The 27759-nt window shown below is 34.9% G+C and overlaps 2 protein-coding genes across 6 annotated transcripts in view; one reads left to right on the forward strand and one right to left on the reverse strand.

Annotated features, from left to right (window-relative positions):
- Nucleotides 1-27759, forward strand: part of ARL13B (ADP ribosylation factor like GTPase 13B) — a 69188-nt gene that overhangs the window by 12903 nt on the left and 28526 nt on the right. For 3 of the 4 annotated variants that reach the window (XM_019429962.2, XM_019429964.2, XM_019429963.2), the window contains exons 2-3: nt 549-619; nt 7076-7325. In XM_019429962.2, the coding sequence (XP_019285507.1) occupies nt 549-619; nt 7076-7325 (321 nt within the window). The remainder of the gene's footprint in view (nt 1-548; nt 620-7075; nt 7326-27759) is intronic. The other variant, XM_019429965.2, reaches the window with a different exon arrangement.
- Nucleotides 15378-27652, reverse strand: STX19 (syntaxin 19). 2 transcript variants are annotated; one of them, XM_019429967.2, is made up of 2 exons: nt 27420-27652; nt 15378-16708 (listed from the first exon to the last, which is right to left on the reverse strand). In XM_019429967.2, the coding sequence occupies exon 2, from the start codon at nt 16696-16698 to the stop codon at nt 15814-15816; it is 885 nt and encodes a 294-aa protein (XP_019285512.1). In that variant the 5' UTR covers nt 16699-16708; nt 27420-27652; the 3' UTR covers nt 15378-15813. The 2 variants fall into 2 exon arrangements, with proteins under 2 accessions (XP_019285512.1, XP_019285511.1); XM_019429966.2 differs by having other exon boundaries at nt 15378-16823.

Consider the following 27759-nt stretch of genomic DNA (forward strand, 5'->3'; position numbering starts at 1 on the left):
TCTTCGATTGTAAATTGAACTAGACTTTTTTTTTTTTTCTGATTCTCTGAAGTTTAGCTATGTCATCAAAAGTATTTTAAGCTTTATAATTTTAGGAACACTCTTCCAAAATATGTTAGCACTTAATAATCATGTTATTATACCGTATTTAAGATTTATACTTGGAAAGGTGCTGCATATCTAAAAACAGAGCTGAACACACCGTTGGTGTGTGTGAATCTTTAGCCATGATAAATAGCTCATGTGTTAGAATCCTTTTCCTTCTTTCTCTTATTTCTTCTCTACCTTTTGTACTCTCTCTTGTACAACTTTCTTTTATTTTTTTCCTTTTTTGCTTATAGAACAAAAGGATGACACTTCAAGGATATTTCTCAAGAATTTTGTTTTTTGAATCTGTTTCATTCATTACTGAACTGCCTGGGGTCCAGCAGATTGTCCTATACGTAGTAGATGTTCCTTATATGTTGCTTGAGTGAATGAATTTGCTTTTATTTTCCCCTGATATTGGATTAACTCAAAAGTGATTTTTAAATTTTTATTATTTTAAGAAAGGTGACTCTTGTGATGGTGGGACTTGATAATGCTGGTAAAACGGCAACGGCAAAGGGAATCCAAGGAGGTAAGTTGAAAATGTTTCTTATTAAATTACTCTGAATTATTTATTTATGTAAATTGATTTGTTACATAATCATTTGGTACAGATAGTATACACTCCATCTCTTTGTATTCTTAGTAGACTTGTGGCTAATATGGGGAATAGATTCTAGCTTACTAGTACCAGCCTATTAACATGTTTCAGATGTGAATAAATGCAGAGGTGCAGAGGATCCTTGAGGTCTTTGATCAGATAAAAGGCATTACATCTGTCTTCTCAGCACAGGAGGGAAAAAGTAAAAAAAGGACATGCCCATCTTTAAGGGTACCTATCTTCCACTTGCATTCTCTTGGCCAGAATTTAGTCCCAAGGCTGCACCTAAATCAAACGGAGGTAGAAATACAGTTAGCCAGCATGTCTTTCCTTGCGCGTCTTGATTGTTTTTCAATATGATACGTAATTTTTATAGTTATGTTAAAAGTAGGGCCTCTTTTTTACTAAAGAGTTTTATGTCACTTATATTACATCTCATTGGATGTATTTACTTAGTCTTAATTTAATGCTGTTTACTACAACATAGAAGCAACTGTGCTAGTGAGTTTGTTGTGTACCCAGAAGATGTAGCATCAGCCAAGCATGAGTATGAATTGAGAAGAAACTTAACATATATTTTTTGCTGAAAAAGAATGTTGCAACAAGATACGCATACCAAATAGAGGCTTTTATTTATGGAGGTTTATGAAAGAAAATTAACACCTTGCAAAACTTGCTTTTGAAGGAAAATGTTTTGCCACCCCATATTCTACCATGTAATATTAGATATAAATTGTGTATTATCATCTGTGGATTCTTATGGTACCCCTCGTGCTATCTCCTAGCTTATATCCTCGCAGAGCACTGACTGTCATCATCTTATCCAGGGGCTGGCAAACTTCTTCTGTTAAAGAGCCAGATAGTAAATATTTGAGACTGAGGATCACGCAGTCTCTTTCCCAACTATACAACCCTGACATAATAATGCAAAAGCAACCATAGGCAATATGTAAACAAATGAGCATGGCCACCTTCCAATGAAACTTTGTTTATGGACACTGAAATCTGATGTGTTATGAAATACTATCCTTTTGATATTTTTTGCAGTTATTTTAAAATGTGAAACACATTCTTAGCTTGAGGGCCATATAAAAATAGTGAGCCAGATTTGGCCTGCAGGCCATGACTGCTCATCTAAACATCTTCACTTCTTCCATTCTTCAAAGCCTTACATTCAAGGGAGTAGAATCTAAGAATCAGACTATCTAATTTCTTGTGTGTGCTTAGAACACCCTCTTTCCATTAGGATCTTTCTCTTCTGATTTTCACCTCCATATATCCATCAGTTTCTCTTTCTGAGTTTAGAAAAAAATACTCAGGGTGTTACATCATGAACAAAAAGTCAAAGCTGCTTTCCACTTTGAGCTCCCCTCTGGTTCTGTTTTTGTTCTTTATCTCATATTTGTTTGCTCCTCAGCCTACTCCACTGGCTGATTTCTCACCTTTTTTCTTTTTTTAAAGATTCCAGTTATGTAGAGCTACATGAAATTTTCCAGTGGAACCTTTTCATGCTTTTGTATTTGTTTATGCTCTTCCCACTTGTCTTAGTAGAGGGAATATCTGGTTTTAAAGCAGAATATCTAAAAATCTCTAAAGATGGTTTTTTTGTTATATAGTCTCCTTTATGAAGTCTTTTCCAACCTCTTGCTACCTTTACCCATTCCCATCACCATCAGTAGACTTGGCTACTTCCTCTGCTTTGGACTATACTTACCTATACCTGCTTGTATCACTACTTAATTACCTCTTTGTTCCTGTATCTCTTCACCTCTCCAGACCATAAATTCCCAAAGGGCAGTTTTACTCATTTTGGTGTCTCAGTTCAGCCATGCCATAGGTGTAGTAGGTGGTCTTCTTACAACATATCTGCCATGGCTTCCACTCTTCAGCTTGTTTCTGCCTCATTTCTGTTTCTTTTCTTCCCTTTCTCCCTCCCCCCCCCCCCCCACACATTTCTTTTGGGATATATCTGCTTCTCTTCTAACTGTAGTATCTAAATCCACATCCTCAGTGTCTTTCATCTAGAATGTTATAGCTTTCTAATCAAGGAATACTTTCCATACCTTGACCTTTGCTTCTTTCAATCAACTTCTCTTTTTTTATGGCTGCCAAAGTGATTGTAGTCATTGGATATAGGTTCAGTTGTCCTAACAAGAGACCTAAAATAACAATGGCTTAACAAAATAGAATTTTATTTCTCATAATAGTGCATGCAAAAGTAGTGTAGGGCTGGCATAACACCCCCATGGTGTTATGTTCCTTCTCCTCTTTTTTTTTTTTTTTTTTTTTTTCCCCTGCCTACCTGGTCCAAAATGGCTCACTAGTACTGTGCATTTCAGCTGAGGGAAGAGGTAAAGTGGAAGGGAGGCCATTTTCTTTTCCTTTAAGGGCATGGACTAGAAGCTGCCACATCACTTCAGTGGTATTTTGGAGCTGGCTCTTACTTGCTCTTATTGGCTTATATCAGCTATCGAGATCCAGTTAGGTATATCCCTTCCCAACCGTGTGTTCCGGTACCTCACACTGGTAGTTTGAAATTGGCCATAGTGGGAGTATTCACACCATGGAAAATGACAAACACTACATATCAAAGTCCTGCAAGAGAGGTTAAACATTTAATGCTATACCACTAGCTCACTATCTAGAATATGTTCTAATAGCCATTCCTAGCTGCCACAGAGGCTAGGGATTTAAGTCTTTACCCTAAATAGGTATGTGCTCAGCTAAAAAACTAGGATTCTCTGACTGTCCAGTGCAATTTCCTAATAATTTCTAAGGAACAGTTGTTTTTTGGGTAGCAAAATTCTTCTTTGTGTAAATTGGTCCCTAGCATTGTTGGATATTAAAATATCTTCATTGTATTACAGTTGTTTGTTTATGTTTCCCCTTTTCTCCTCTATGTAAGAGCTCTGTAAAGTCAGAAGATGGATCTTATTATTGTGTATCTAGGACCTTGCACGGTGCTTAGCATACAATAGATGCTCAATAAATAAGTTATCGATGATATATTTCACTTTATCTTGGACTTCGCAGAGATTGTCTTAGCACATATACTTTACCGAAATCCTCAGGGTTGGGGACCATTTGTCTTTGTACCCCTGGTTATTATATGATCCCTGATCTATAATAGACACATGATAAATGGCTACTAGCATGAATGGATGGATAAATATGTGGCATGACAAAAGGAAGGATGGATGTAAGAACAGTAGCTTCAGCTGTCATGGCAGTCTGTAATGTTGAGCCACTATGTACTTTGTGCTAAGTACTAAGGATACAACGATTGGTTCCAGCTACTGGGAAGGTATAGGCTATTGTGAGGACTGGCAAGAAGACAGAATATTATGATAGTGCAGGTGATACTGAAAGTAGGAAGGAATTATCAGAAAGGATTTATAGGGAAGTTGTATCCAGAACATTTAGTCCTGAGTCTTGAAACACAGAACCGTGAGTAGGAACCAGAGGAAAGGATAGACAAATCAGGGAGGGAAGACTTTTAAAGTTCTGACCTGGATTTGAGTCCTGGCTCTGCCTACCCTATAACCTTAAAAAAATTACCTAATTTGAATTGGTTTCCTGAGAATGTTGCCATCATTTTATCTGTGCTTATGTTGCTCTCCTGCCTAGAATGTTCTTCTCCCTTCTTTATTATAATTTTGTGGTTTTTAAGACTTCATTTTTATTTCACGGCCTTTCTGAAGCCTTTGTGTACCATAACTTTCCCCTCCCTCCTCTTTACCCTTTTCCTCTTGAATGCCCTCAGTCTTAGTCTGGGCTGCTATACCCAACCATAGGCTGGGTGGCTTAAACAACAGTTATTTCTCACAGTTCTGGAGGTTGGAAGTGTGAGGTCGGGGTGCCAGCATGGTTGGGTTCTTGATGAGGGAGTCCTCTTCCTGATTTACAGACAATTATCTTCTTTCTGTGTTCTTATGTGGTGCAGAGAGACACAAGACAAACTTTCTTGTGTCTCTTTTTATAACGGTAGTAATCCCATCATGGGGACTACACCCTCATGACCTCACTGAAACCTAATTACTTCTCAAAGGCTCCACCTCCAAATACCATCACATTGGGGATTAGGGTTTTAACATAGGAGTTTTGCAAGGTGGTGGGGGAAAGGGGGGGCATGGACACATGTAATCTATAACATCCTTATAGTATCCTCTCCAGACTTTTTTCATAGAAATATAGATTCTTGTGTTAATTCCATTAATACATATCTGTTGATATTGTACTGTATGTTCTTTGAGGACAGCAACACTATCTTATTCATCTTTACATCCTAATGCCTAACAAATTCCTGGTACTGAGTAGGTGTCTATACGTATTAGTTCCCTCATCCCTACTCCAGCATAGTTGATTTATTTGCGTTGATAATTTCCTGGGGGTACCTCTAAACTCGTATTCAAAGATGGCTGCCTGTTTTAACTATGGAAACCAATTCTGGCCTGGATTAGATCCATTTGTTTTAGATGTCCAGGGTAATCCTGTTTTAGGAATATCACGCTGCTTAAATTGCTTCTAAACTTTTCTTTTTCTCCTAGATAAAGAAGACCTTAGAAAAGTGTGACTTGTAACGTCTCTGCTAACTTTCTAGGGAGTTGTTTAAATTTTTTTTTAATGTTTGTTTATTTTTGAGAGAGAGAGAGAGCGTGCGCAAGCAGGGGAGGGGCAGAGCGAGAGGGAGACACAGAATCCAAAGCAGGATCCAGGCTCTGAGCTGTCAGCACAGAGCCTGATGTGGGTCTCAAACCCATGAGCCGTGAGATCATGACCTGAGCCAAAGTCAGAGGCTTAACCAACTGAGCCACCCAGGTGCCTCTAGGGAGTGGTTTAAACTACACTAAAGTAGTTGCTGAAAGGGAGTAGTACGTGGCAAGTCTGTTGCCCAGTCGCACCTAAGCCTACCAGCAAATGCCTTTCAAATTTATCTTTGTAATAGCAAATATTCTGTTGAATGTGGGAATAATAACACCAGTGTTATTCAACAGAGCTTCCCGCAATGATAGAAATGTTCTGTATTGGCTCTGTCTAGTAGTAGTGTGGGCCACTAGCCTTGTGTGGCTCTGAGCACTTTAAATCTAGATAGTTCAATTGAGCAACTGAAATTTTAATTTAATTTTAATTGATTTTAATTTAAAAAGCCTAGTGTAGATTGTGGCCATTGTAAACAAAGTCCAATGGAGTAATGTTTGTTGTGGATTCTGGTGGTGAAGAGAGAGTGAAAGAGACAAACATGAAGTTTGAACTCTTCTTCATAACCATTGAGTCACCAGGTTCTATTAATGTTTCATGAGTTCTCTCTTTCCATTCTTCTCATTTTCATATCTCTCTGAAAAGTGGCCGTCACTCTCATTTCTAGTCAGCTCTAGAGATTTTGCAAAGATGTACCTTAAAAAAGCACTACTTTAGTCACATTAATTATATGATTGGTCTGCTGAAATACCTTCAGCTTCCATTTCTCTGTCTTCAGAACTCTCTTAAGTCTGCATTCCCAATCTTAAGGGTTTGCGCCAAAGTTCAGTTTGTACTTTCTTTCCTTTGCTATTTCTGCTACTTAGCTCACTCTTTTGCCTGTCTACATACTACCTAGCTTTAAGGCCTAAGTCTGAGCTCTTAGTTGAAGTCTTTCTTGAACCTTAGTTATCTTTTTAATGTTGTCATTATTACCACCCCCTTGGCAGTTATAATCATGCATCCTGTGCCTTCTTTGTATTGTCATATACAGAAGTCCAAAAAAATTCAATTTTAAATTTATGAAAACATATGAAACATGTTCCTTAGAAACAATGAAATCTGCTCTATGTTTGTAAGCTGTCCTGAAAAGTTTTTTTTATTTCAATTATAGCTTTAATTCAGTAGTTTGAAAAGAGTGGTCCTACTCTTCATAGCTTCTCCCATTCTTTGGTTCTTCTCAACTATTCTCTAAATATTCAGTTTTTCTGTATAGCTTCACAGAAATTGTAATGGTCCCTGGGGATGGCTGTAGTGTTGAAGGGTTGAAATTTTTATTATTTGTAACTTGGAGAGTCAATAGCCTTAAAGGCAAGAGTTCATTTATTTATTTATTCCTTCTACAGATATTTATTAAGTACCTGTTATATGGTAGACATTATTCTAGGAGCTGGGGTCAATACAAAACAAATAAGCAAAATACAGACATTTTTATCTGCATGGAGCATAAATTCTGGTTGGATATTTTATAGTATCTACCCTTCTCCATATCTACCAGTATGCTTAGATGTAAAGCTTAGTGTGTAAGCAAATAATAAACATTCCAATTAAGACTAAATTATGAAAAATACTTTTTATGTCCTTTAATTTGTGTAGTTAATGTTATTAATTTAAAGTCTAAGGTTGTTTCTTTTGTGTGATTTGAAACAGAGTATCCTGAAGATGTAGCTCCTACTGTTGGATTTTCCAAAATTGACCTCAGACAAGGCAAATTTGAAGTCACCATCTTTGACTTGGGAGGTGGAAAAAGAATTCGGGGTATCTGGAAGAATTACTATGCTGAGTCCTATGGGGTAATATTTGTTGTGGATTCCAGTGATGAAGAGAGAATGGAAGAGACAAAAGAGACAATGTCAGAAGTGCTAAGACATCCTAGGATATCGGGAAAGCCTATACTGGTGTAAGTAATGTTGGTGTCATTGTAAACACAGGAGCAGTGGCATTAGCCAATAAAAAAATTTACCTAAGTTCCAAAATAAGCTAAAATAAGCTGAATAAGCTAAAATCATCATGTCCTAGTATAATAAAATGTATGCAGTTAACGAGATTGTTTATATAGTGAGACCTTATTGTGATGTTCTCTGTAGGGATTAAGGGTTGAGGCTATATTATAAAGAAGAGTTATACTTCAGTCTTCTGGGTATTCAAATGTAAACTCTTTGTTTTGTTTGATAATTTACTTTTTATCAAATTTTGCATTTTGAAATGACCTATTAATAACATTCTAGAATGGTTTTCAGAAAATTTTTTGCCCTCTTTTAATAACTTATTTATGTTTTGCCTTTGTCCTGTTTTTCTTAAAGAGTATTCTTGTCTGGAAGTTATTTAAAAAGTTTATTCTTCTAATGCCACACTGATTTCCAAATTTTTATTTCTATATTTCCAAATTGAATATGTGATCTGTGTTATCAACTTAGTCATATGCTTGTATCACTTTGTCCAGCTGCCTAACACTCTTTACAAAGTGACAAAGGACTTTTACACCACCTGCCCTCATAGCCTTTCTGCATAGTAAACACCAGATGGTGCTGTACCTATAAGACGTAGTATAAAGTGAAAGTTCTTTAAGTTGCTCTTAAAATCAGAACGAGTTGAATGTGTGCCCTTGCCTTCTTGTCCTTTTTCCTCATGCTTGTTTCATTACTGAGGATTAAAAAAAAAAACAAAAAAAACAACCTGCTTACCACATGGTTAAGTGGGAAATTATAAGCAGAGTTTCTTAGTGGTTCTCAGTAGTAAATGAACATTTTTAAATGAGGCAGTTTGGAAGCTCTGATTACACGAAATAAGACTTTATGGCATTATTTATTGGTACAGGTTTTATGGCTTAATTTTTACACATTTAACCAATTAGAAAAGTGATTTGTGTAATAAATTCTTACCTTTATTGAATCTGAAGGAAAGTTTAATAGACATATATATGAAGAATGAATTTTGTTGAACCACATAGGCTTAATTAGTCTCTACACGTTTAAGCAAAGAACCAGCGTCTTCTAAAGTAAAAAGTATTAATGACTGAGAAGACTGATGCTCATGTGTAACATAATCGTGTGTGTAGTTTTTAACCTAATAGTCATTTACTCAATTTATTCATTTATTAATTCGTGCATGTGTTAATGAAGCAAATATTTACTGAGCATCCACTATGTGCTAGTCATTGTTCTGGTGATGGGGATACCGCTGGGAACAAAACAATATAATCCATGGGTGGCCTCAGAAGCTTACATTCTAGGGCTGGAGACACACAGTAAATGTAATAAATAAGTTATAGCAGACATTCGGTGATAAGTATATTGAAAAAAAAGTAAAAATCTCTTATCCTATGGTGGTGGTATGGCAGGGGTATGTTGCTCTTGTAATCAGGATAATCATAGTGGGTCTTACTGAGGAGATGACACTTGAGGAGAGAGAGGCAGTCAGGCAGATGTATGTGGAAAAGCCCCGAGATGGGAGCCTGCAGTTCATAAGCAACTGCAGTTATCACTGAAGAATCAAATAACAGCAGGAGGCCTACTTCCAATTCTTTCACCTACCTCACCTAATAGATTATCAGAATAGAGGTGAAAAAACCCAGAAAACCTCCAACTAGGGGATTGCTTCACTGTTATAATTTTGTGGTCAGTGAGATCTCACAAAGACATGAGAGTTCATTATGGATACTATAATATGCTTGTGAAATGTAGAATGATTTGCCATTTGACCAATTTTCATCTGGGGAATTTTACAACCAAAGGGTTCTTATTAATAAAGGTAAACTGCTTTTTGAAATGAGTGTGCTTAAAAAGTATACAAAACATTCAAAAAGAGCACATTGTTAATAAATTTAGAACATGTAGGGAAGAGTGAGTTCAAAAACGTCGATCAAGGGGTGCATAGGTGGCTCAGTTGGTTAAGCATCGATTCTTGATCTCGGCTCAGGTCATGATCTCAGGTTTTGTGAGTTCAAGCCCCACATCGGATTCTGTGCTGACAGAGCTTGGGATTCTGTCTCTCCCTCTCTCTGCGTCCCCCCACCCCTAGTCCCCGCTCTCAAAATAAATAAATAAACTTAAAAAAAAAAAAGTTGATTGACCATGCAGAGCCAACCACTGCTAACATTCTGATGAATTTCCTATGCATAGTTTTGCAAAATTCATAATATATACTGTTGTATATAATATATAATAATTTGTACCTCACCTTTTTACCTTTTATGTATTTTTTTAAGTTTTACTTACTTTGCGAGAGAGAGAACGCATGAGCAGGGAAGGGGCAGAGAGAGGGAGAGAGAGAATTCCAAGCAGGCTCTGTGTTATTAGTGTGGAGCCCAATGTGGGGCTCGATTTCATGAACTGTGAGATTATAACCTGAGCCAAAATCGAGAGTCTGACGCTCAACTGACTGGGCCACCCAGACTCCCCTTAATTTTTATTTAAAAAAAAAAAGTATATATATATACACACATATACGTATATATGTATATACATTTATTTATTTATTTTTAAGTAAGCTCTCATGACCCCAAGATCAAGAGTCACATGCTTTTCTGACTAAGCCAGCCAGGAGCCCCTGTATTTCATCGTCTTTCATATGTTTCTAAACCCCTCTTAAATATCTACCCCAAACCTGTGTTTGGAAATTCTCCTGTTTACCTTTTTCTCTCTGACCTACAAGTAATTCCTCTTGTTGATATTACTGTATTAATATGGCTTGAGTCTCCACTTCCCTCTCTATTCGCCTTGATGTGCTTCCTTTCATCCCCTCTACATTCCTCCCCTGTGTTACTTACTGGTCTTGACCAGTCTCTCTGTTGTCTATTCCATCCTCCAAGCTCTCCTCTGCATTGCTAGCAGGAACCTTTTTCTTTTTTTTTTTTTTTTTTGATGTTTTTCAACTTTACAAAATTTGATGTTTTACCAAAAAATTTGATGTTTTATAAAACTGGTACATGCTGTAACAAGTGAAACAATGCAGGAGTATATAAAGAATGTGAGAGCTCTTTTTAGCATACACATTTGATCATTTTACAGTTCCTCTGCTTAAAGGCCTTCAGGTAGTCTTCACTGCCCCATGCAGATAAGAAATTGTGCTTAACTGATACAACCCTAGCATGTAATAGGTATGACATTGAAGAGTCCACTAGGTAATAAGTGGGAAGAACCCTGCTAAGCTCAGTGCTAGGAGCTCTGGTGGGTTGTGGAGAGGCAGGGCAAGGTTACTTGAATTAGCAGGCAGGCTCTAGTGCCCCTTGTTGCACTTAGCTGCTTCCTTCCAGTCCACAAACATCTGGACCGATCAGGAGCAAAATTTAATGACAGCATCTCATCTCTTCTTCTGTTTCTCCCTTGACTGAGCCTAAACTAGCTGATTTAGGACCCACAAAGCCTCTCAGAACTAACTTCAACATCTAGATAACTTTCTCTTCCCACCCTAGAATGATGAACAAACAGAGAACAATATCAGACCTCTGAGAAAATTCAGCCATTCAACAGAAGGAAATAAACCTGAAAAATTAGAGTATTGTCTATAATCACAAAACTGCAAATTGGTGGAGCCGGAATTCTTTCATGCTATGGGAGCAAAGTTAGATCAGCACAGTAGAAGGTCCTAGACAGTCTCTGGCTCTGCCTGACGTGCTGTTGCACACCAGCCTGATAGCATGTGTCACTGCAAATGAAGCCTCAGCCAAATGTCACTTTATGTCACAGCCTTGAGAGTTCTCTTGAAAGGTCAGAATCATAGAACATCATTAGGCTTCTGTGCTTTATTAGCTCAGAAGTTATGTTTTACAGTTCTATAGCTTTACTACTTAATAAGCATAATATTTTGATGAAAATCTCTGAAATAATGGTGAAAAATTGACAAACCATGGGTTTAGAGAGAAGATGAAGAATCTGGAACCTGAATTCTAAGAGCTGGTGTGCATTTGTTTATGAGTCTGGCAAGTCACTTTACTTCTTTGGACTTAGTGGTTAAATACCTCTTGTATTAAAAGTAGATATAAAATATTGTAATTCTGTTTTTTGTATCCAGCTGTATATAATCATGTGAACCATTTCAGTAGAAAAGTAAAAGTGACTGAAGAGATTAAAAATAGATGCTATTCAAACTTTTTGCCCTGTAATCATGTTAACCTGTTTATTTACTTAGAAAGTGTTCCTTTTACTCCCCTAGGTACAATAGAGATTAACCTGTACTCTGATTAAGGTATGCAATATATTATCTACCCTCATGTACCCCTGTATACTCTTGCTTTAACAATTTATAACTTAATTTTAAAAAAATAGAAAAAAGTGAGTAACATTTGCAGTAGTATGAATAGCACTGGAATCAACATACCCTCCAATTTCTTTTTTAGTTGAAACATAGTTGACATGTAATACTAGTTCCAGGTGTACTACATAGTGATTCAGCAATTGTGTATACGTTACAAAATGCTCACTGTGGTAAGTGTAGTTACCGCCTGTCCCCATACACTTACTACATCATCAACTGTATTCCCATGCTGTACTTTTCCTTCCCATGACTTATTTATTTTACAGCTGCAAGTTGTAACCTCTGACTTTGAAGTCAGACAGGCCTAGGGGAGGTTACTTGCTCTGAGTTTCCGTGTCTACACTTGTAAATAAGGATTTTAGTAAGTGTGTTGTCATGAGAATTTCAGATCATGTATTTAAAGCAGCTAGTGCAGTGCTTTACCAGTGGCTTTGCAAGTGTGATTGATGATGGATATGAATAGTTATTGTTGATGATATGCTGTGTCTGGATGGAGATGAATTAGGAGAGCTTTTAAAATGTCTCATTATATGAATTCAGGCTACATGAAGCTTTTGATTACAGAAAATGACATAGTTTAGTAGGTGAGAACATGAGCCCAGGTGCTCATAGTAATTTTACCAGTAGATTTTCTAATATTGTCCCTCTAATGCTTAGTAAGTTTTTCCCTTTGAGGTAATCATTTTAAGGGAAAAAAAATACTTTTAGTGCCTAGTGTGTGGATAACATATAAAATATGTTAAGCAACTAATTAAGTATTCTGTTGTTTTTGTTGCTTAGGTTAGGTGATTCTTTTTTTTTTTTTTTTAAGATTTTACTTTATTTTGTTTATTTATTTACTTTTTGAGAGAGCACACGCTCTCTCGTACATATGAGCTGGGGAGAGAGGCAGAGGAGAGAGAGGGAGATTCCCAAACAGGCTCTGTGCTGTCAGTGCAGACAGAGCCCGACACAGGGCTTGATCTCACAAACCATGAGATCATGACCTGAGCTGAAATCAAGAGTCGGATGCTTACCCAACTGAGCTACCCAAGGCGCCCTTCTCTACACCCAACATGGGGCGTGAACTCACAACCCCAAGATCAAGAGTCACGCTTCACTGCACCACTGATTGAGCCATCCAGTCCTCCCAGGGTGATTCTAATTAGTTTTAAAATATAACAGTGAAAATTATATGCGATATATTGCTTTGCCATGAATCTTTCTGTGTTGTCTTTCTGTAAAAGCACTATGTGCAGATATAAATACTAATAGAACTCTACAGTTTTACAAACGCTTTTGGACATAATTATGCTAGTGAATATTAAATAATACTTAATGCTCTCAGTTTCCATGATAAACAATTTGGGAGCAATTATAAACCAGTATCAGTAATGTCATAGATAAAAGGATATAGTGCAACTTCAGAAGGGGCAGAAGAAATTTATCACCACCTGATTAGGTGGAGAGTTTGTCATTGGTTTTAAATTTATCTTTTTTATAAAGTTCTTTAAACATTAGGAGCTGACATAGATGAAACATCTTTTTCTCTGGTAATACTTGATAATTGACACAGCAGAAAGCTCTTCAATTTCTTTGTATTTTATAATTTAAAATTTATTTTATAGCGTTAGGAGGTTATGTATATGTATATTCCTGTTATCCATCAACTCCGCTGTGCTTTCAACTAATAATTTTGCCTCCTAGTTCTTTAAGGAAGTAGAAACTTATGTAAGAATTCTTTCATTTAGGACCACCAAATTTGTTCAACTATCTGCTTTTATTCCTAAATATTGCCTTTTCTCGAGACTATAATAGGGAAAAAGTGCTTCTGCTCCTATCCAAGGCCACCTTCTCCATTTGTACCATAGATCCCAATCCTTTCTACTTTTGCATATAATCCCTTCCATTTCTTATATCAAGAGTTTGCCAGTGTGGATCGTTCCCATTAGCAGGATGTGCTCTTGGACTTCTTAACTTTAAGTGTTATGGAATCCTTTGACCCTGCATTCTTCTCAAGCAGTTCATTCCTTTTCACAGTCCTCTATTCACATAGCTGGAAAGTATACTTCGTAGTGGCTGCTATACTTCATATCGCATTTTCTTCAACGTACTTCTCTTGTGCTTCTATCCCTGCAAATCCTTGAAATGGCTCATGTTCGAGTCAACGATTTGTCTTCACTTTGCCAAATCCATTGTCAGTTTGCTGTTCTGATTTTACTTCAGGTTGACTTCTTCCTAAACTTTGTCCTTTTAACACTCTGCATTGTAGCACACTTTTTTGGTTTTCCTTATACTTCATTAATAGTTTCTTCTCAATCTCCTTTATTAACTCTTCCACTTTAGGTGGAAATTTTGGAATACCTCAGGCTCTTCTCTGGGTATTTGATTTTTTTGGATCTACAAACTTTTTAGGTAACTTCATTCTAAAATCACCCACCTCTGGGGCACTTAGGTGGCCCAGCAGGTTGAGCCTGTGACTCTTGATTTTGGTTCAGGTCATGATCCCAGGGTCACGAGATCATCCAATCAGTCTCCTGTAGATTCTAGCTTTGAAATCTATCACAAGTTAGTCTCATTTTTTTTTCATCGCCACTTATATAGTACCTAGTAGTTAAGAATTTGTTTTGGAATCAGACAGCCTGGGTTCAAATTCTGATTCTCACAGTTTCTGTGGCCTGGGACAGGTTATTTAACCTCACCATACCTAGTGTTTTTGTGGGCAAAACTGTAAAATTATTAGAACAATGCTGAGACATAACACACTTTATTAACCTTGAGTGTTAGTAATGCTACCCCCACCACCACCTCCATTCCCATCCTAGTCCAGGCTTCCACCATCTCTTACTGGGATTGCTGCATTACCCTTCTGGTGGTTTTCTATACCTGCATCCTTGTCCTCCACTCATCTGCCTCAAATCCATTCTAACCCACATACAGCAGACAAGATGATTTTTCTCAGATAAATTACATAATGTCATTTTCAGGCTAGAGACAGTCTCAGGGCTTTACATTGATTATACTTGCTGTAAACTTCGGACTTACATGGCCAACAAAGCCTTTCATCTAGCCCCTGCTGACCTTTCTTAACTTTATCTCTTACCTCATTACTCCTTTCTTACTATGATACAGCTGTACTGCTCATTTTTCTTTAAACAGAATAAGTTATATCATCCTCAGGTCCTTTGTACTGTGCCTGGGATATACTGTTCCTTGTCCTCATCATTTAGATATTCATTTAATGTTCCCTTTCAGAGAGGCCTTCACTGACCACCCAAGGAAAAGAAGCCATTCCAAAAGTCAGTTTCTCAATACCTTAAGTTTCTGCCAAGAGCTTAACAGTATCTAATATTTGTATTTGTTTTTTACCTGCTTTCTCCATTAAAATGTGAATTCCAAAACTCTATTCCTGTGTGAGTTTAGACTATATCCCTAGACCATTGTGCAGTGTTCAGCTTCACCGTAAAGTGATAGAGAATCTTTTGAGAATGCAGTTGCCTTTATTTTTTACTTTCTTTGCCAACCTTCCTGATCTGTACTACAATGTCCTGAATGGACCCAAGTTCAGGAAAACAGCGCCTTACTTTCTTAGGCCTTAAGCTAGATTCAGCTCTCAGTTACCAACCAGACTCTTCATTCAGTACATAGTTGGATTTTTCCATGATTTGTTGACCACCGAGTTAACTTACCCATCTGAGCATAAAAGATTTGACACAGCTTCTGGTTTGATTTTAATATAGCACTTTTTGAGGTCTTGTTTCATGCACTTAATTTACCACTGAAATGCTCTCAAATGAGCCAGAAGGATTGGTTAAGCAGTTGTCACTTACATTCATCTTGTTAAGGCATTAAAAGTTACAAAATACATAATAGAGCTTGGTACCTGAATGGAAACATAAGATCATTGATCTCATTTTTAGTAGTTAACTTGTGAGTTTAAAGTTAACTAGCTATACTGTTTTTGGTTTAATAAATGACTTGCTTTGTCCCTGACTGAAGAAGTTTCTGTTGGTCTAGCAGATAAGGGCTGAAGAGGAAAATTATGACTTAATAATGATGAAAGATATGTGAATGGATCTGTAAAATGAAGAAAGATGCTGAAATATGGGACATCCTTCATTCTACAACTGGAAAAAATGTCTAAAATAGCTTCTTTATTTTGAGCCACAGCACGGGCAACACCAACAACACAATACCTTACAAGGATTTCTTTTTTTGTATTTTACAGCAAGTCCAAATTTCTCTTTAGTAGTGTTAACATATTCTTTTGTACCATTCACTATCATTTCGATATTGTTGATGCTTTCTCCTTGTTCCTCTACTAAAAGAGATATCTGAATGAAAAGGTCCCTTAAATCTTTTATTTGGTTCTCCAAATTAACAAGTTCCTTGTGTCTTTGTTCTATCTCTGAGAGTTGTGCTTTAGTGATAGTGATTTCTGTAAGTAAGCTTTCATTAAAAACTTCCCATTTGCCTTGATAAAGCATATCATTTACTTCTTCTTCAGGCACTTCTTTTCCAGCAACTTCAAGCTGACGGAAAATAAATGTCTTGCACTTCTCCTGCTTTGCTGCTAATGTGTCATTGTATGCAAACATTGTTTGCTGAAATTGGCGGAACATCGCAGCATGCTGAGATTTAAGTATCCTTGTCACCACTGCTGATGGACCATTTTCAGCCTCTGACTTCTTAACTTCTTTTACTAAATCATCCAAACCTCTGTTAATGTGTTCTGCTTGTATTTTTATCTCCTTTGTAATGCTAGACTCTCTCTTAAGTAGACTAAACCTTCTCATTGAAGCCACCAGACTTCTCTGTTGCTGCCCAAATTTTTGAACATCATCTGTCAAATTGTTAATACTCTCCTGTAGTTTTTGGATCTCATGTAAGTGTCTCTCAGCTACCGGCTCTCTTTCATAAATAACAGCTTGCTGCAAAAACACCCCTTGTTCTTCTGCTTCTGTAGTCAACACATGCCTGTCTCTGGAGAGTTCGATTTCTTTTGTTCGTTGCTTTAGTTCTTGAAGTCGGTCTTTCATCTTCCGTTTCCTTTTAAGAAGCAAAAATGATTGTGTTGAACAAAGAAAAGTTTGGCATTTTCTCTCAGTAACGGTTGGCTTCACATAGCTAATGTGTGTCTCCCAGGAAAAATCCTCCTAGTTTTCTGAAAAGAGTTTGAAAAATTAGAAAAATCAGTAAGTATTTCCTCATAAAGATAACTGAATAGGAAAAGTAATGTAAAATAATTTATAAGTTACTGCATACCCTGTGGGCCTACTATGAGTCCTGTTCGGTTGGGTGAAATAGCTGAGAAAGCAGTGATAGAGATACAGTTGCCCCCAAATAAGTAGTTCAGTCTCATCTCATGATTCTGCCATTTAATAGCTTTTTGTGCATCTAGAGGATATATCTTAAAATGGAAGATTTGACCATATCTTCAACTTTTAGGAGTAAAAGGGCACTTTGAAAATGCCCTTATTACTAAAGATATTGTTCCTAATTAATTTGGTCTATGTAATGTTAAACTCATTTGCTAAATATGCATTTTAGTGACAGGGCAGATTCCATAGGAAAGATGGAAGCAATATAGATAATATTGGATTTTTTTTTTAATTTCTGAGGCTTCTAGATTGATTAACACATTTGACATAGCACTGTTTTTTTATCCATTATATACACACATATATATATATGTATATATATATACATATCCATTATATCCACATATGCTTGGTTTGATTATGCTGACTCCTTATTCTTAGCATTCCTTTGCAAAGATATCCAGACTTAGAACAAAATTTCTACCAATTCATATTAAGTGCTATTTTTTCAGAAATGACAATATATAAAATGCTATTTTTGGGTGCTGATAGGGTTGACATCACATCCTGTGTTGGTCGTTATCCACAGGATTAAATTTGGTGTACATTATATATACACACACACATATACATGCACACACATATATATGTATATAATTTATGCAAACAGCCATGGGATAGTACCCAGGCTGTAGGAAATGGGGTGCCAAGTTAAAGTATATATAATTTATATATACATATATATGTGTTTAGGTCTATACACATGTATGTATATACATATATAATTTATATGTACATATATTGATTTATGTATATGTAATATATATACACTCATTGTTAGGCGTATATATAAAATGAAATGAGTAAGGGGAATGCAAACTGATGTATTCTCTGGAAAACAGTATGGAGTTTCCTCAAAAAGTTAAAAATAGAACTACCCTATGATCTACCAATTGCATTACTAGATATTTACCCAAAGGATACAAAAGTAATAATTCAAAGGAATACATGTACCCCTATGTTTATAGCAGTATTATTTACTTCCAAATTATGGACGTGTGTGTGTGTGTGTGTGTGTGTGTGTGTGTGTGTATGTGTATATATGTTATCTCACTGGAATTTAGATAAAAACAAAAATATATTTAAAAAGACAATCTATGTTAATAAAATACTTTATTTTCATAGAACATCTTGACTTAAGAAGGGCATTTAATAATGCCTTTCATGATATTTTTGCAGATAAGAAGCTGTTGGGGAGTTACAAATAGTGTGTTGAACCACACATAATATCAGTATAAGCCAGAGAAAAATCAGCCAGTATTGCTAATGTTATGCTGTTATGCTATGGGATGTAAGTGTTTGATATTGCTTATGCAAATATTTTTATCAGTGATTTGGGTGTTGTCACAGAAGGCATACTTATCAAATATGTTGATGACACATAATTTGGAGAGATCTTCAAGTACAGAGTTGGGATTCAAAGATTAAAATAGCATAGAACACTCTACTAAAAGGAACAAAATTATGTTTAACCAGGACGGATATAAAATATTGCAACTAATTGTTTAGAAAGCATCTTTACATCTATAAAATGGAAGATCCTATCTTCATGCAGTGCTGATCAAAATAACTGCAGGTTTTAGTTGATTATGAGCTTTATATCAGAATAATCATTATGCTTTCATGAATAATATTGTCATGTCTAGATTGACTAAGAAAGATATTTGTTCCACTGACTTTATGTTAGTCAAAGCAAATGAGAGAAGGACTGTGTTAAGTTCTGATGTTTTGAGATAAGAATTCAAAAATTGGGAATTTCCATACTATCACGGGAAGGTTGAGATTGGAAGACAATCTCAGGGACATAATACAAGGAGAATCACTGAAAAGAATGGAAATACTTTTCCTGCAACAGAGATGTAGGGAGTATCTACAACTGTTTTCTGAAATGTGTAGGTCTGTATGTATAAGAGGGACCAGACTTAACTTGGCATTAATCCAAGAGACATGAGTGGAAATTACATGGAGAGAGGTTTGATTTAGTGTAAAGAAGACTTTTCAAATGAGTAGAGTTGTCCCAAGATAGAATGAACTGCTTCATGAGTTAATAGGCTTGTTGTCACTGGAGATGTTCAAGATTCTTGATTGATGACCCAGTTGATGATGTGGAAATGAGGCCTGCATTGCACGAAAAGTTAAACCAGTGTCCTAATAATATTCCTTTGGTTTTAAAGGACTGACATTCTGTCAAATAATTATTGAGGCTTACTATATGCAAAGTTTTAAATACTGTAGTATTTATTTAATAGTACCTGTCCTGGAATAATTTACTCTCTGAGGGGAGATGGGCAATATACAATTAAACAAATAAATGAGACAATTTTAGATCTTGATGGATCAATTAAGCAAATCTTCTCTAAGGTGGTATTTGAACTATGAGACCTACTGTTGAGAAGATGAAGAGCCATGGGATAGTACTCAGGCTGTAGGAAATGGGGTGCCAAGGCAATGAATGGGATTCCAGAAAGAAGCCTTATAAGTTAGCTAATCAATTTCCACATTTTTCTTATGGGAAAGTTGAGAATCAGAAAAGTTAAATGTCTTACCCAGAGCTTGTTAATGGTAGTACTGGTTAAATAATGCAAGATTTCCTGGCTTCTAGGCTAGTGCTTCTTCCAGTGTGAGATCTATAATATATATTTCCCAGAATATATATATATATATATATATATATATATATATATATATATATATATATAACATAAAGCTGGGATCATCTATATGCTCTTTTGTATTCAGTATTTTATTAAATGTCTGATGATCATGCTGGTGAAGATATTTAAAAACACTCAAAAACATTGGGAAGTGATTGTAGAAACTTTTTCTCATGTGGCAACTTTGTGAAAGCAGAATTACCACCCATAATTTACTATATACTTCTGGTAAAGACTCACCCTCTTTCTGGTGTAGAGGGAGGTTGATGCTAAAAAGTCAGTTAGCTTAATGATGTGTCTTGAATAGCTCCCTACTGTTCTTTGTTGGGTTTAGCATTATTTATTACTTCCTTATCTATATGCTCTTCTGGTATTACCTTATTGATGCTGACAATAAACCCCTCCCCTTAGTGCTTAGGATGTCAGGTTGCTTGTAAACTTTGTCTTTTTTTATTTTTTTATTTTTTTTGGCTGAGGTAATTTCTTTATTTTACACTGCTTTTCTTCCAATCTCCCCCTCAACTTTATTGAGGAATAATTGACAAATATAATTGTATATTTTTAAAGTGTTCAGTGTGATGACTTCATATACATTGTGGAATGATTACCAGTTTCAATATAATGAATACATCCTTCACTTCACATAATTAGCCTTTTTTTTTGCATGTATGGTTAGAATACTTATGATGTACTCTGAGCAACTTTCAAATATATACACCATATTATTAACCACAGTCCCCATGCTGTACTTTATATCCTCAGAACCTATTTTTCTTTAAATTGAAAGTGTGTACTCTTTGACCTATCTCTGCTCATTTCAGTCTTTCCCCAGCCACCATTCTATTTCTATTCTGTTTCTATGAAATCAAATTTTTTTTTTTTTAAGATTCCACATGTAAGTGATACAATACAACATTTGTCTTTCTCTGTTTGGCTTATTTAACTTAGCATAATGTCCTCCAGTTTCATCCATGTTGTTGCAAATGTAGAATTTCCTTCTTTTATTTTTTAATTTTATTTCTTTTAATTTGCATCCAAATTAGTTAGCATATAGTGCAACGATGATTTCAGGAGTAGATTCCTTAGTTCCCCTTACCCATTTAGCCCACCCCCCCCCCCCCACAACCCTCCAGTAACCCTCTGTTTGTTCTCCATATTTATGAGTCTCTTATGCTTTGGCCTCTCCCTGTTTTTATATTATTTGTGTTTCCCTTCCCTTATGTTCATCTGTTTTGTCTCTTAAAGTCCTCATATGAGTGAAGTCATAGGATTTTTGTCTTTCTCTGACTAATTTCACTTAGCATAATACCCTCCAATTCCATCCACGTAGTTGCAAATGGCAAGATTTCATTCTTTTTGATTGCCGAGTAATACTCCATTATATATATTATATATATATTATATATATATAATATAAATATTATATACATTATATATATTATATATATTTTATATATATATATATAATATATATATATACCACATCTTCTTTATCCATTCATCCATCGATGGACATTTGGGCTCTTTCCATAGTTTAGCTATTGTCAATAGCGCTGCTATAAACATTGGGGTGCATGTGCCCCTTCGAAACAGCATATCTGTATCCCTTGGATAAATGCCTAGTAGTGCAATTGCTGGGTTGTAGGGTACTTCTGTTTTTAGTTTTTTGAGGAACCTCCATACTGTTTTCCAGAGTGGCTGCACCAGCTTGCATCCCCAAAACTTTGTCTTTTTTAAATTGGCTTTTAAAATATGATTTTTTTTCTCCTCAAATTAGCACACATAGACAGTTTAAGAAGTCAAATCACTTCAAAGCTTGTAAAGATATACAGCCAACCCTTGCCTGCCCCACCACGCCTCATTTCCATTTTCCCATTCCCAAAGGCAGTTGTTTCCAGCCCCTTAGCTGTATGTTACTTTTAAACTCTCTGTTTCTAGGTAATTTGCTTCCATAGGTGTTTCCGCTTTTTCAGTTTTAAATATTCTATTGTATCTCTGCTATGAAAGATGTGGTTTAACCACATTATACCCCCAGTCTTCCCTCAATTTTTCCCTCTCAGTATAGTTATATCACAATTTTTGGTTAGTATTCTGTGTTTACATTATTCTGACTACCCAAATATTACATATACCAGAGTCACAAAAGGTAGTATGGCTATATTTTCTTTCTCAGATAATTTTTTTCATTGTTTCTAGGCCTTTTCAGTGGATAAGGCTAGGAAATGTGTATTTTCACTTTAAGAAAGCTTTTTGTTGAAGTATTTGCACATATACAGAAAGTGTCCCAAATAAAAATGTATAGTTTGATGATTTTTCACAAAGTGAACACATCCATGTAACCACTACTCAGATCAAGAACCATGTAACTTTTAAATTTCTCTTGAAAATACTAATTACCTCAGGTTTTTAGTTGCTTAATTTTGTACATGTGCATTACTACTTCACTCTAAACTCTTGACTTGAACTGAAAATACCCTCTTAATATATTCAAATATAGTAGGTATTCTTTTTCTTTTATTTCATGTTGTTATTCCATCTTCTGAGGCTTCTTTCTCGAAACCCTCTAGTATGACCTGATTTACTACACAGCTGCTATGTTTGGATATTTTTCTCTTTTCTTGTGTATTATCTCCTCCTGATCCCTAGTTCCTCATCTCTATTCTTGGTTTATTCCCTTGATTTGGGGGCATACCATAGTTTCCTTTTAAAACATAAATGTGGTGATCACTTATATTTCTGAAAACATTTTTATTCTATCCTTAATACCGGAATGACAGATTTTCTGCAGATATAATTCTTACTTGGAAATTATATTCCATAGAATTTTGAAAACCTTGCTGCATTTTTATCTAACATTCTTTGTCGCCCTTAAGAAATCTGCCATAGAATTCCTGGTATTTTAAATAGGATCGTTTTTTTCCCCTTCCTTTCATAAAAGTCTTGGCCTTTTCTTTTTTAATCTCAGTGTTCTGAATTTTCACAATAACATGACTTGGGGTACATCTTTTTGCATTTATTTGCTGGAAGTTGAATGATTTTTCAGTCTGGAAAATTGATGTATTTAGGATTTTTTTCGGGGGGGGAAAGGAGGTTCCTAATTTTTCAAAAACTTCATCTTTTCCATTCTCTTTGTATTACTTTCTTTAAAATTCCCCTTATTTGGATGTTAACTTTCTTAGCTATTCCTCTAACTTTCTTAGTGTCTGAAAGGTAAAGGGACTTGCCAGAGGCCACATAACTAAAAAGTGGCAGAACCTCATTCAGATACAAGACTACCTGATTGCAGATCTGTTCTTTTTCTGATTTCTATAGTGACTAGAAATAGGTTATCCTAGTGAAATATGCTCTAAATGAAGTTGATCTATATCAAATAGTGTTTTTAGTATAAGTACTATAATAAATTAGTATAATTACTATAAAGACTAAAAAATAAAGTTCTTGCAGAAGGTAATATAGTATATCAGAGCTAAAATAATTATGTTGTTTGCAGCTTTATTATAACCTGTAGTATAATTAGACCAAATTAAGCACTTTACAGTTTAGAAGAGGAAAAAGATTTAATTCTATCTCATATACCTATGTTACAGAAAGTCTCCAAGAATCTTTGAATCCTATCCTTGATACCATGGTAGAGATAGGTATTGTTATATTTTGTTTAGGCTCACAGTCATAGGCTGAGATAAGAGAGATAAGAAGTAATACTTCATTTCTATATATGTACACAGATTTCTGTTTTCTACTAACCTGTTACTATGAATTCTTACAGCTACAATGTATATACTATGCTTTATATAGTTATGTTGTTTTTTGCACTTTTATTTTTGAAAAAACTGACTTTTATCCTTGATAACATGGGAAAAAGAAAAGGCTGAGTATTAGAGGCTCAGATGAGAGATGGGGGTGGTAGGGACCAAAACAAAACAGATTCTGATTTTTATATTCATGAAAATTAAGTCCTGTTTAATGCTTATCTATGGCTAAGTAGTTTTTGGCAATGCTTAAATTTCACAGTTCTCAAGAACCGCAATGTCCCCAACTTTCTCCTTGGTGGCATGGTTTAGAACAAATCCTGAAACAACCCCCTCTAACATTTTTATGGCTGGATAGATATGGTTTTGTTTGTTTGTTTGTTTGTTTGTTTTAATTAGCAATAAGTGATCAGTGCCATCAAAAGCCTTTTTCTCAAGCATCATAGTTTGAAAAAATGTTTTAAGGAATAGAATATTTCAGATTGCTATTGTAACACAGTATGCCTTTGTAAGTGCTTTTAGAAAAGTAAATTTTACTGTCACTGATTTTGGAAACCAACACATTTGACTCTCACCCTTGTTAAGGTTGTCTTTTCCTGGGTTTCTGTTCTTGAAAGATTAGTTCCCTAGTGTACCTCATTTTAATATTTTTTTTCACATTTTAATATTTGAATAAAACATGCTTCAAGGAATCCTTCAAAATATATTGATAGTATTTTCTATTCATTAATATTAATAATTTTTCCAGAAAAAAACAAGTAAATATTCCACATCTTTTATTCTGTAGGTGTAAATATGTTACTGATATTAAAGAAAAAACAGACTTCCTTTCAGTGCTATGTATCATGGCATGCATATTATAATAAATAATGTTTATATAAAATCAGCGATACAGTTTATACTGTGTTGATCTTCATTTATAGATCCAATGCCTTTCTTTCTTTTCTTGTTTTAAATGTTTTATTTTATTTTTTTGAGAGACAGCATATTTCTTTTGAACATTTAATTTAAAGTGTATTTATGTTAAAGATACCTTAAATTATTAAATTATTTCTGGTTTCTTAGGAATAAATTCCTTTGTTGTGGCCACAGACTGTTTCTTCTGGTGGTGGGCAGCTGTATTTTGTGACCTTTGTCAGTAGTAGGTGATTATATTATACAAGGATGTCCTGAGTGCTCTGCATTATGGATACATCCTTAACCCATTTTTTTTGTTTGTTTGTTTGTTTGTTTTTGGCATGACTAGGGCCCTCTGGAGTTTGCCTTCTTAGCCCAGGTACTATAAATATGGGCTTGATTTTTCTCTAGTGATTTTTCTATAGCCCAGGTATATACATATGGGTCTGGATTTTTTTCTTACTGATTTTTATAGCCTCAGTGGATACCTCACCTCCCACTGTAATCCTGACATTAAATCCAACAGATTTTCCTGTAACTGTATATGAACTATATTCTATTTTTTTCTAGTTTACCACTTTAGGAAGCTCAGTTTTAGTCCCCTATTATGCACAAATTCTAAACTGCAGCCTCTAAGGTAAAGTATTTGTATGGAGTTAGCTTTAATTCCTGCTTTCCATTTTGGCTGTGTGTCGCCTCTTCAATTCTAGCATCTGGAAATTTCCCTTTCTTACTTCAAATGTAATGATGCAATTTTAAATTTTGTGTTTTTTCCCTTAAGACTACATCAAACATGTCTACATTTTTTTTTTTTTTTAATGTGTTTTATTTTGAGAGAGGGAGAGAGAAGTCCCAAGCAGGCTCCGCGCTGTCAGTGTGGAGCCTGACGTAGGGCTCCATCTCACAAATCATGTGAATTGAAACCATGAGTCGAAACCTTAATCAACTGAGCCACCCAGGCACCCTGTACTTCCATATGTTTGTAGCAAGAGGGTGGGATATCTGTATATCTTGACTGAAAGTCATAGGTGATTATCTTTACAGAGTTAACATAGTTCAGAATGTTCCTTAAATTCTTCTTAATCTGCCCCAAAATTGACTTAATGTAGGAGGTACTCAGTTGCACTTACATGTTACATATAAATTGTATTTCCTAGTAGTTACCTTTTCATAAGTACATGCATAACTATTTCCAATTTAACCTCTTAATTTTACAGCTTCATAAATTAGAATATTAAGTAAAGTGAGACATATAAGTATATTAGAATTTGAAAGTTGGAAGAGACAGAGTTCATGAAGCCATAAATGTGTAATTGCTTAGGCTACATGAAATTGATGAGACTACCATTGTATATAATCTTTCTGTACCTTAAATGTATTTTTCTTAATGTTGGAAGATTTCTATCCAAATATGAATCCTCTGTCAGTATGTTTAGCTTACTGTGTTGCTATACAATTTTTAATTGTACTGTTAATAACTGACTTATCTTGAGCTTAAATAGGATATTTGCAAAAAGAAAGAAGACTAATTTATAAATATGGTAATCAACTTTGACAATTTGTTCTGGGAAATAGAAAAGTAAACTTTGTATGACGTAAAACTTTCTCCACCCTATTACAAACAGGGAACATTCTCAGAAACAGAAATATGAGTAAAAATTACCTAATGCTTTAAGAAACATATACCTTGAGACAGATATTTACAGATTTATAGATTTTTTTTAGTAAGAAATTTCTTTCTACAGTTACTGTATTAAATACACACTATTTTAATAAATGTAACCAGTTTTTATCCAACATGAAATAGAGTATTCTTTTGCTTTTATGTGTGAAGACAACTTGTAACATTTTCCTAATTCAAAGTGAAAGCATCTGTTCATGGAAAATTCACCTCTTGGGCTGCTTAAATATGGAAAGCAAACTAAAAAGAAATATTGAAAATTGCATATATTTTCTCAGAGTTTAAATTCTCTTATTTTTTATAATGCAGTCTTTCAGTACTTTTTTATTCTCCTCATTTGTTGTAAATAAATTGTTAAATTACCTTGCATAATGTAACAGTAAGACCATTTTTGTTTAAATATTTAAGACTTTGGTATAATTTTGAACTCCCACTTATCTTATTAAGCTGTACATACATGAAAAGATTTTTATATTAAGTTTAAAACTACATAGCCATGGAGACAATGTGTTCTAAATATATCATAGCCAACTTTCAAGTCCACCCTTAAAACATTTAATAAAAGTCATTATTATTTTGATTGAAAATGGGCTATTTATTAAGATCTAACATGGTAGGAATTATAAAATAACTTTGAAGAAATATCAAAAAATAAAATAGCTTTTGGTTAAGCTTCTATAGATTACTTAATTCTGAACGTATCAGACTACCTATATATATGTTGCATTTAAATAGTACTGACTTAAGTTTTAAAACCATCAAATCAAATATATTTATATTAAGTTTTATAATTTAAGTACTTAGGATATACTTAAACATTAAAATATAGAATATAGAATATACTGAAACATTAAAACTCTGAGTACTTTGATATTTTTACTGTAGTCCTTTTATAACAAAGTTATTATCTAATTTCTTCCAATTTAAAAGATTTTCAGAAACAATGAAGAAATTAAGATCTTACAGGAAATTATCTTAACTTTAAAAATATTATACATGTGTGTCAATGTGTATATGTGTATGGGCATAAGCGTCTTTTCACAATTAAATGTAAAAGTATTCTGAAAGTAAGCACAGTATGACTAATTTATAGTCTACAAAAGAAAGCATTTTAAGTTTGTTTTTAGAGGATCTGATTTTCTAGTGTTTCCAAAATGAGAAGTTATTTTTTAAAGGAATTAAAAGAAAAAGTTGATTTTTATTATAGTGGTTTATTTCAAAGAGCTCTAAACCCAAACCTTATTCAAGATATAGGAGTATAAATGAACAGATCAGTTACCTGGTCGAAATCTAAGCAAACCAGTAACTTTAATTATCTGTTGAGCTATTTTTAAATGTCACACATTTCAGTCTATGGATGTCTTGCATTGAAAAGTACAAAAAAGTAGTTTTATTTACCTTTGTCTTGTTCTTTTTGTTGCTTTTCCACCTGCAGTGTTGGAGTCCTGCCCTTGAGAGAACAGCTGAATTATCTGTAACGTTTCAATCAAATTATTGAAGCCTGTGTCTTATAGTTCACAAGCTAATTTCTGTATGGTTTTCATCTAGTTAATGTAATTGAAAGCCAAATAATGAAGTCAAATAAGTTAGACGTAGAGTTGTCCTTTTGCTGTTAGTATCAAATGAGAAGAACAAATTGCTTGCTTCACACCTGGAGGATCCGGTTTTGCCTGTTAGCTGCCTATTCTTTAGATTAAAGGAAGATCGTTTTCATTGGAGCTAGCCGGTAACAGGAAGT

This window comes from Panthera pardus, unplaced genomic scaffold (assembly GCF_024362965.1).
Source record: "Panthera pardus isolate Hobbes unplaced genomic scaffold, ASM2436296v1 HiC_scaffold_16, whole genome shotgun sequence".
NCBI classification, from domain to species: Eukaryota; Metazoa; Chordata; class Mammalia; order Carnivora; family Felidae; genus Panthera; species Panthera pardus.

Coding starts and splice junctions, on each gene's coding strand:
- STX19 (XM_019429967.2), bottom strand. CDS start 16,698: ATGAAAGACCGACTTCAAGAACTAAAGCAACGAACAAAAGAAATCGAA.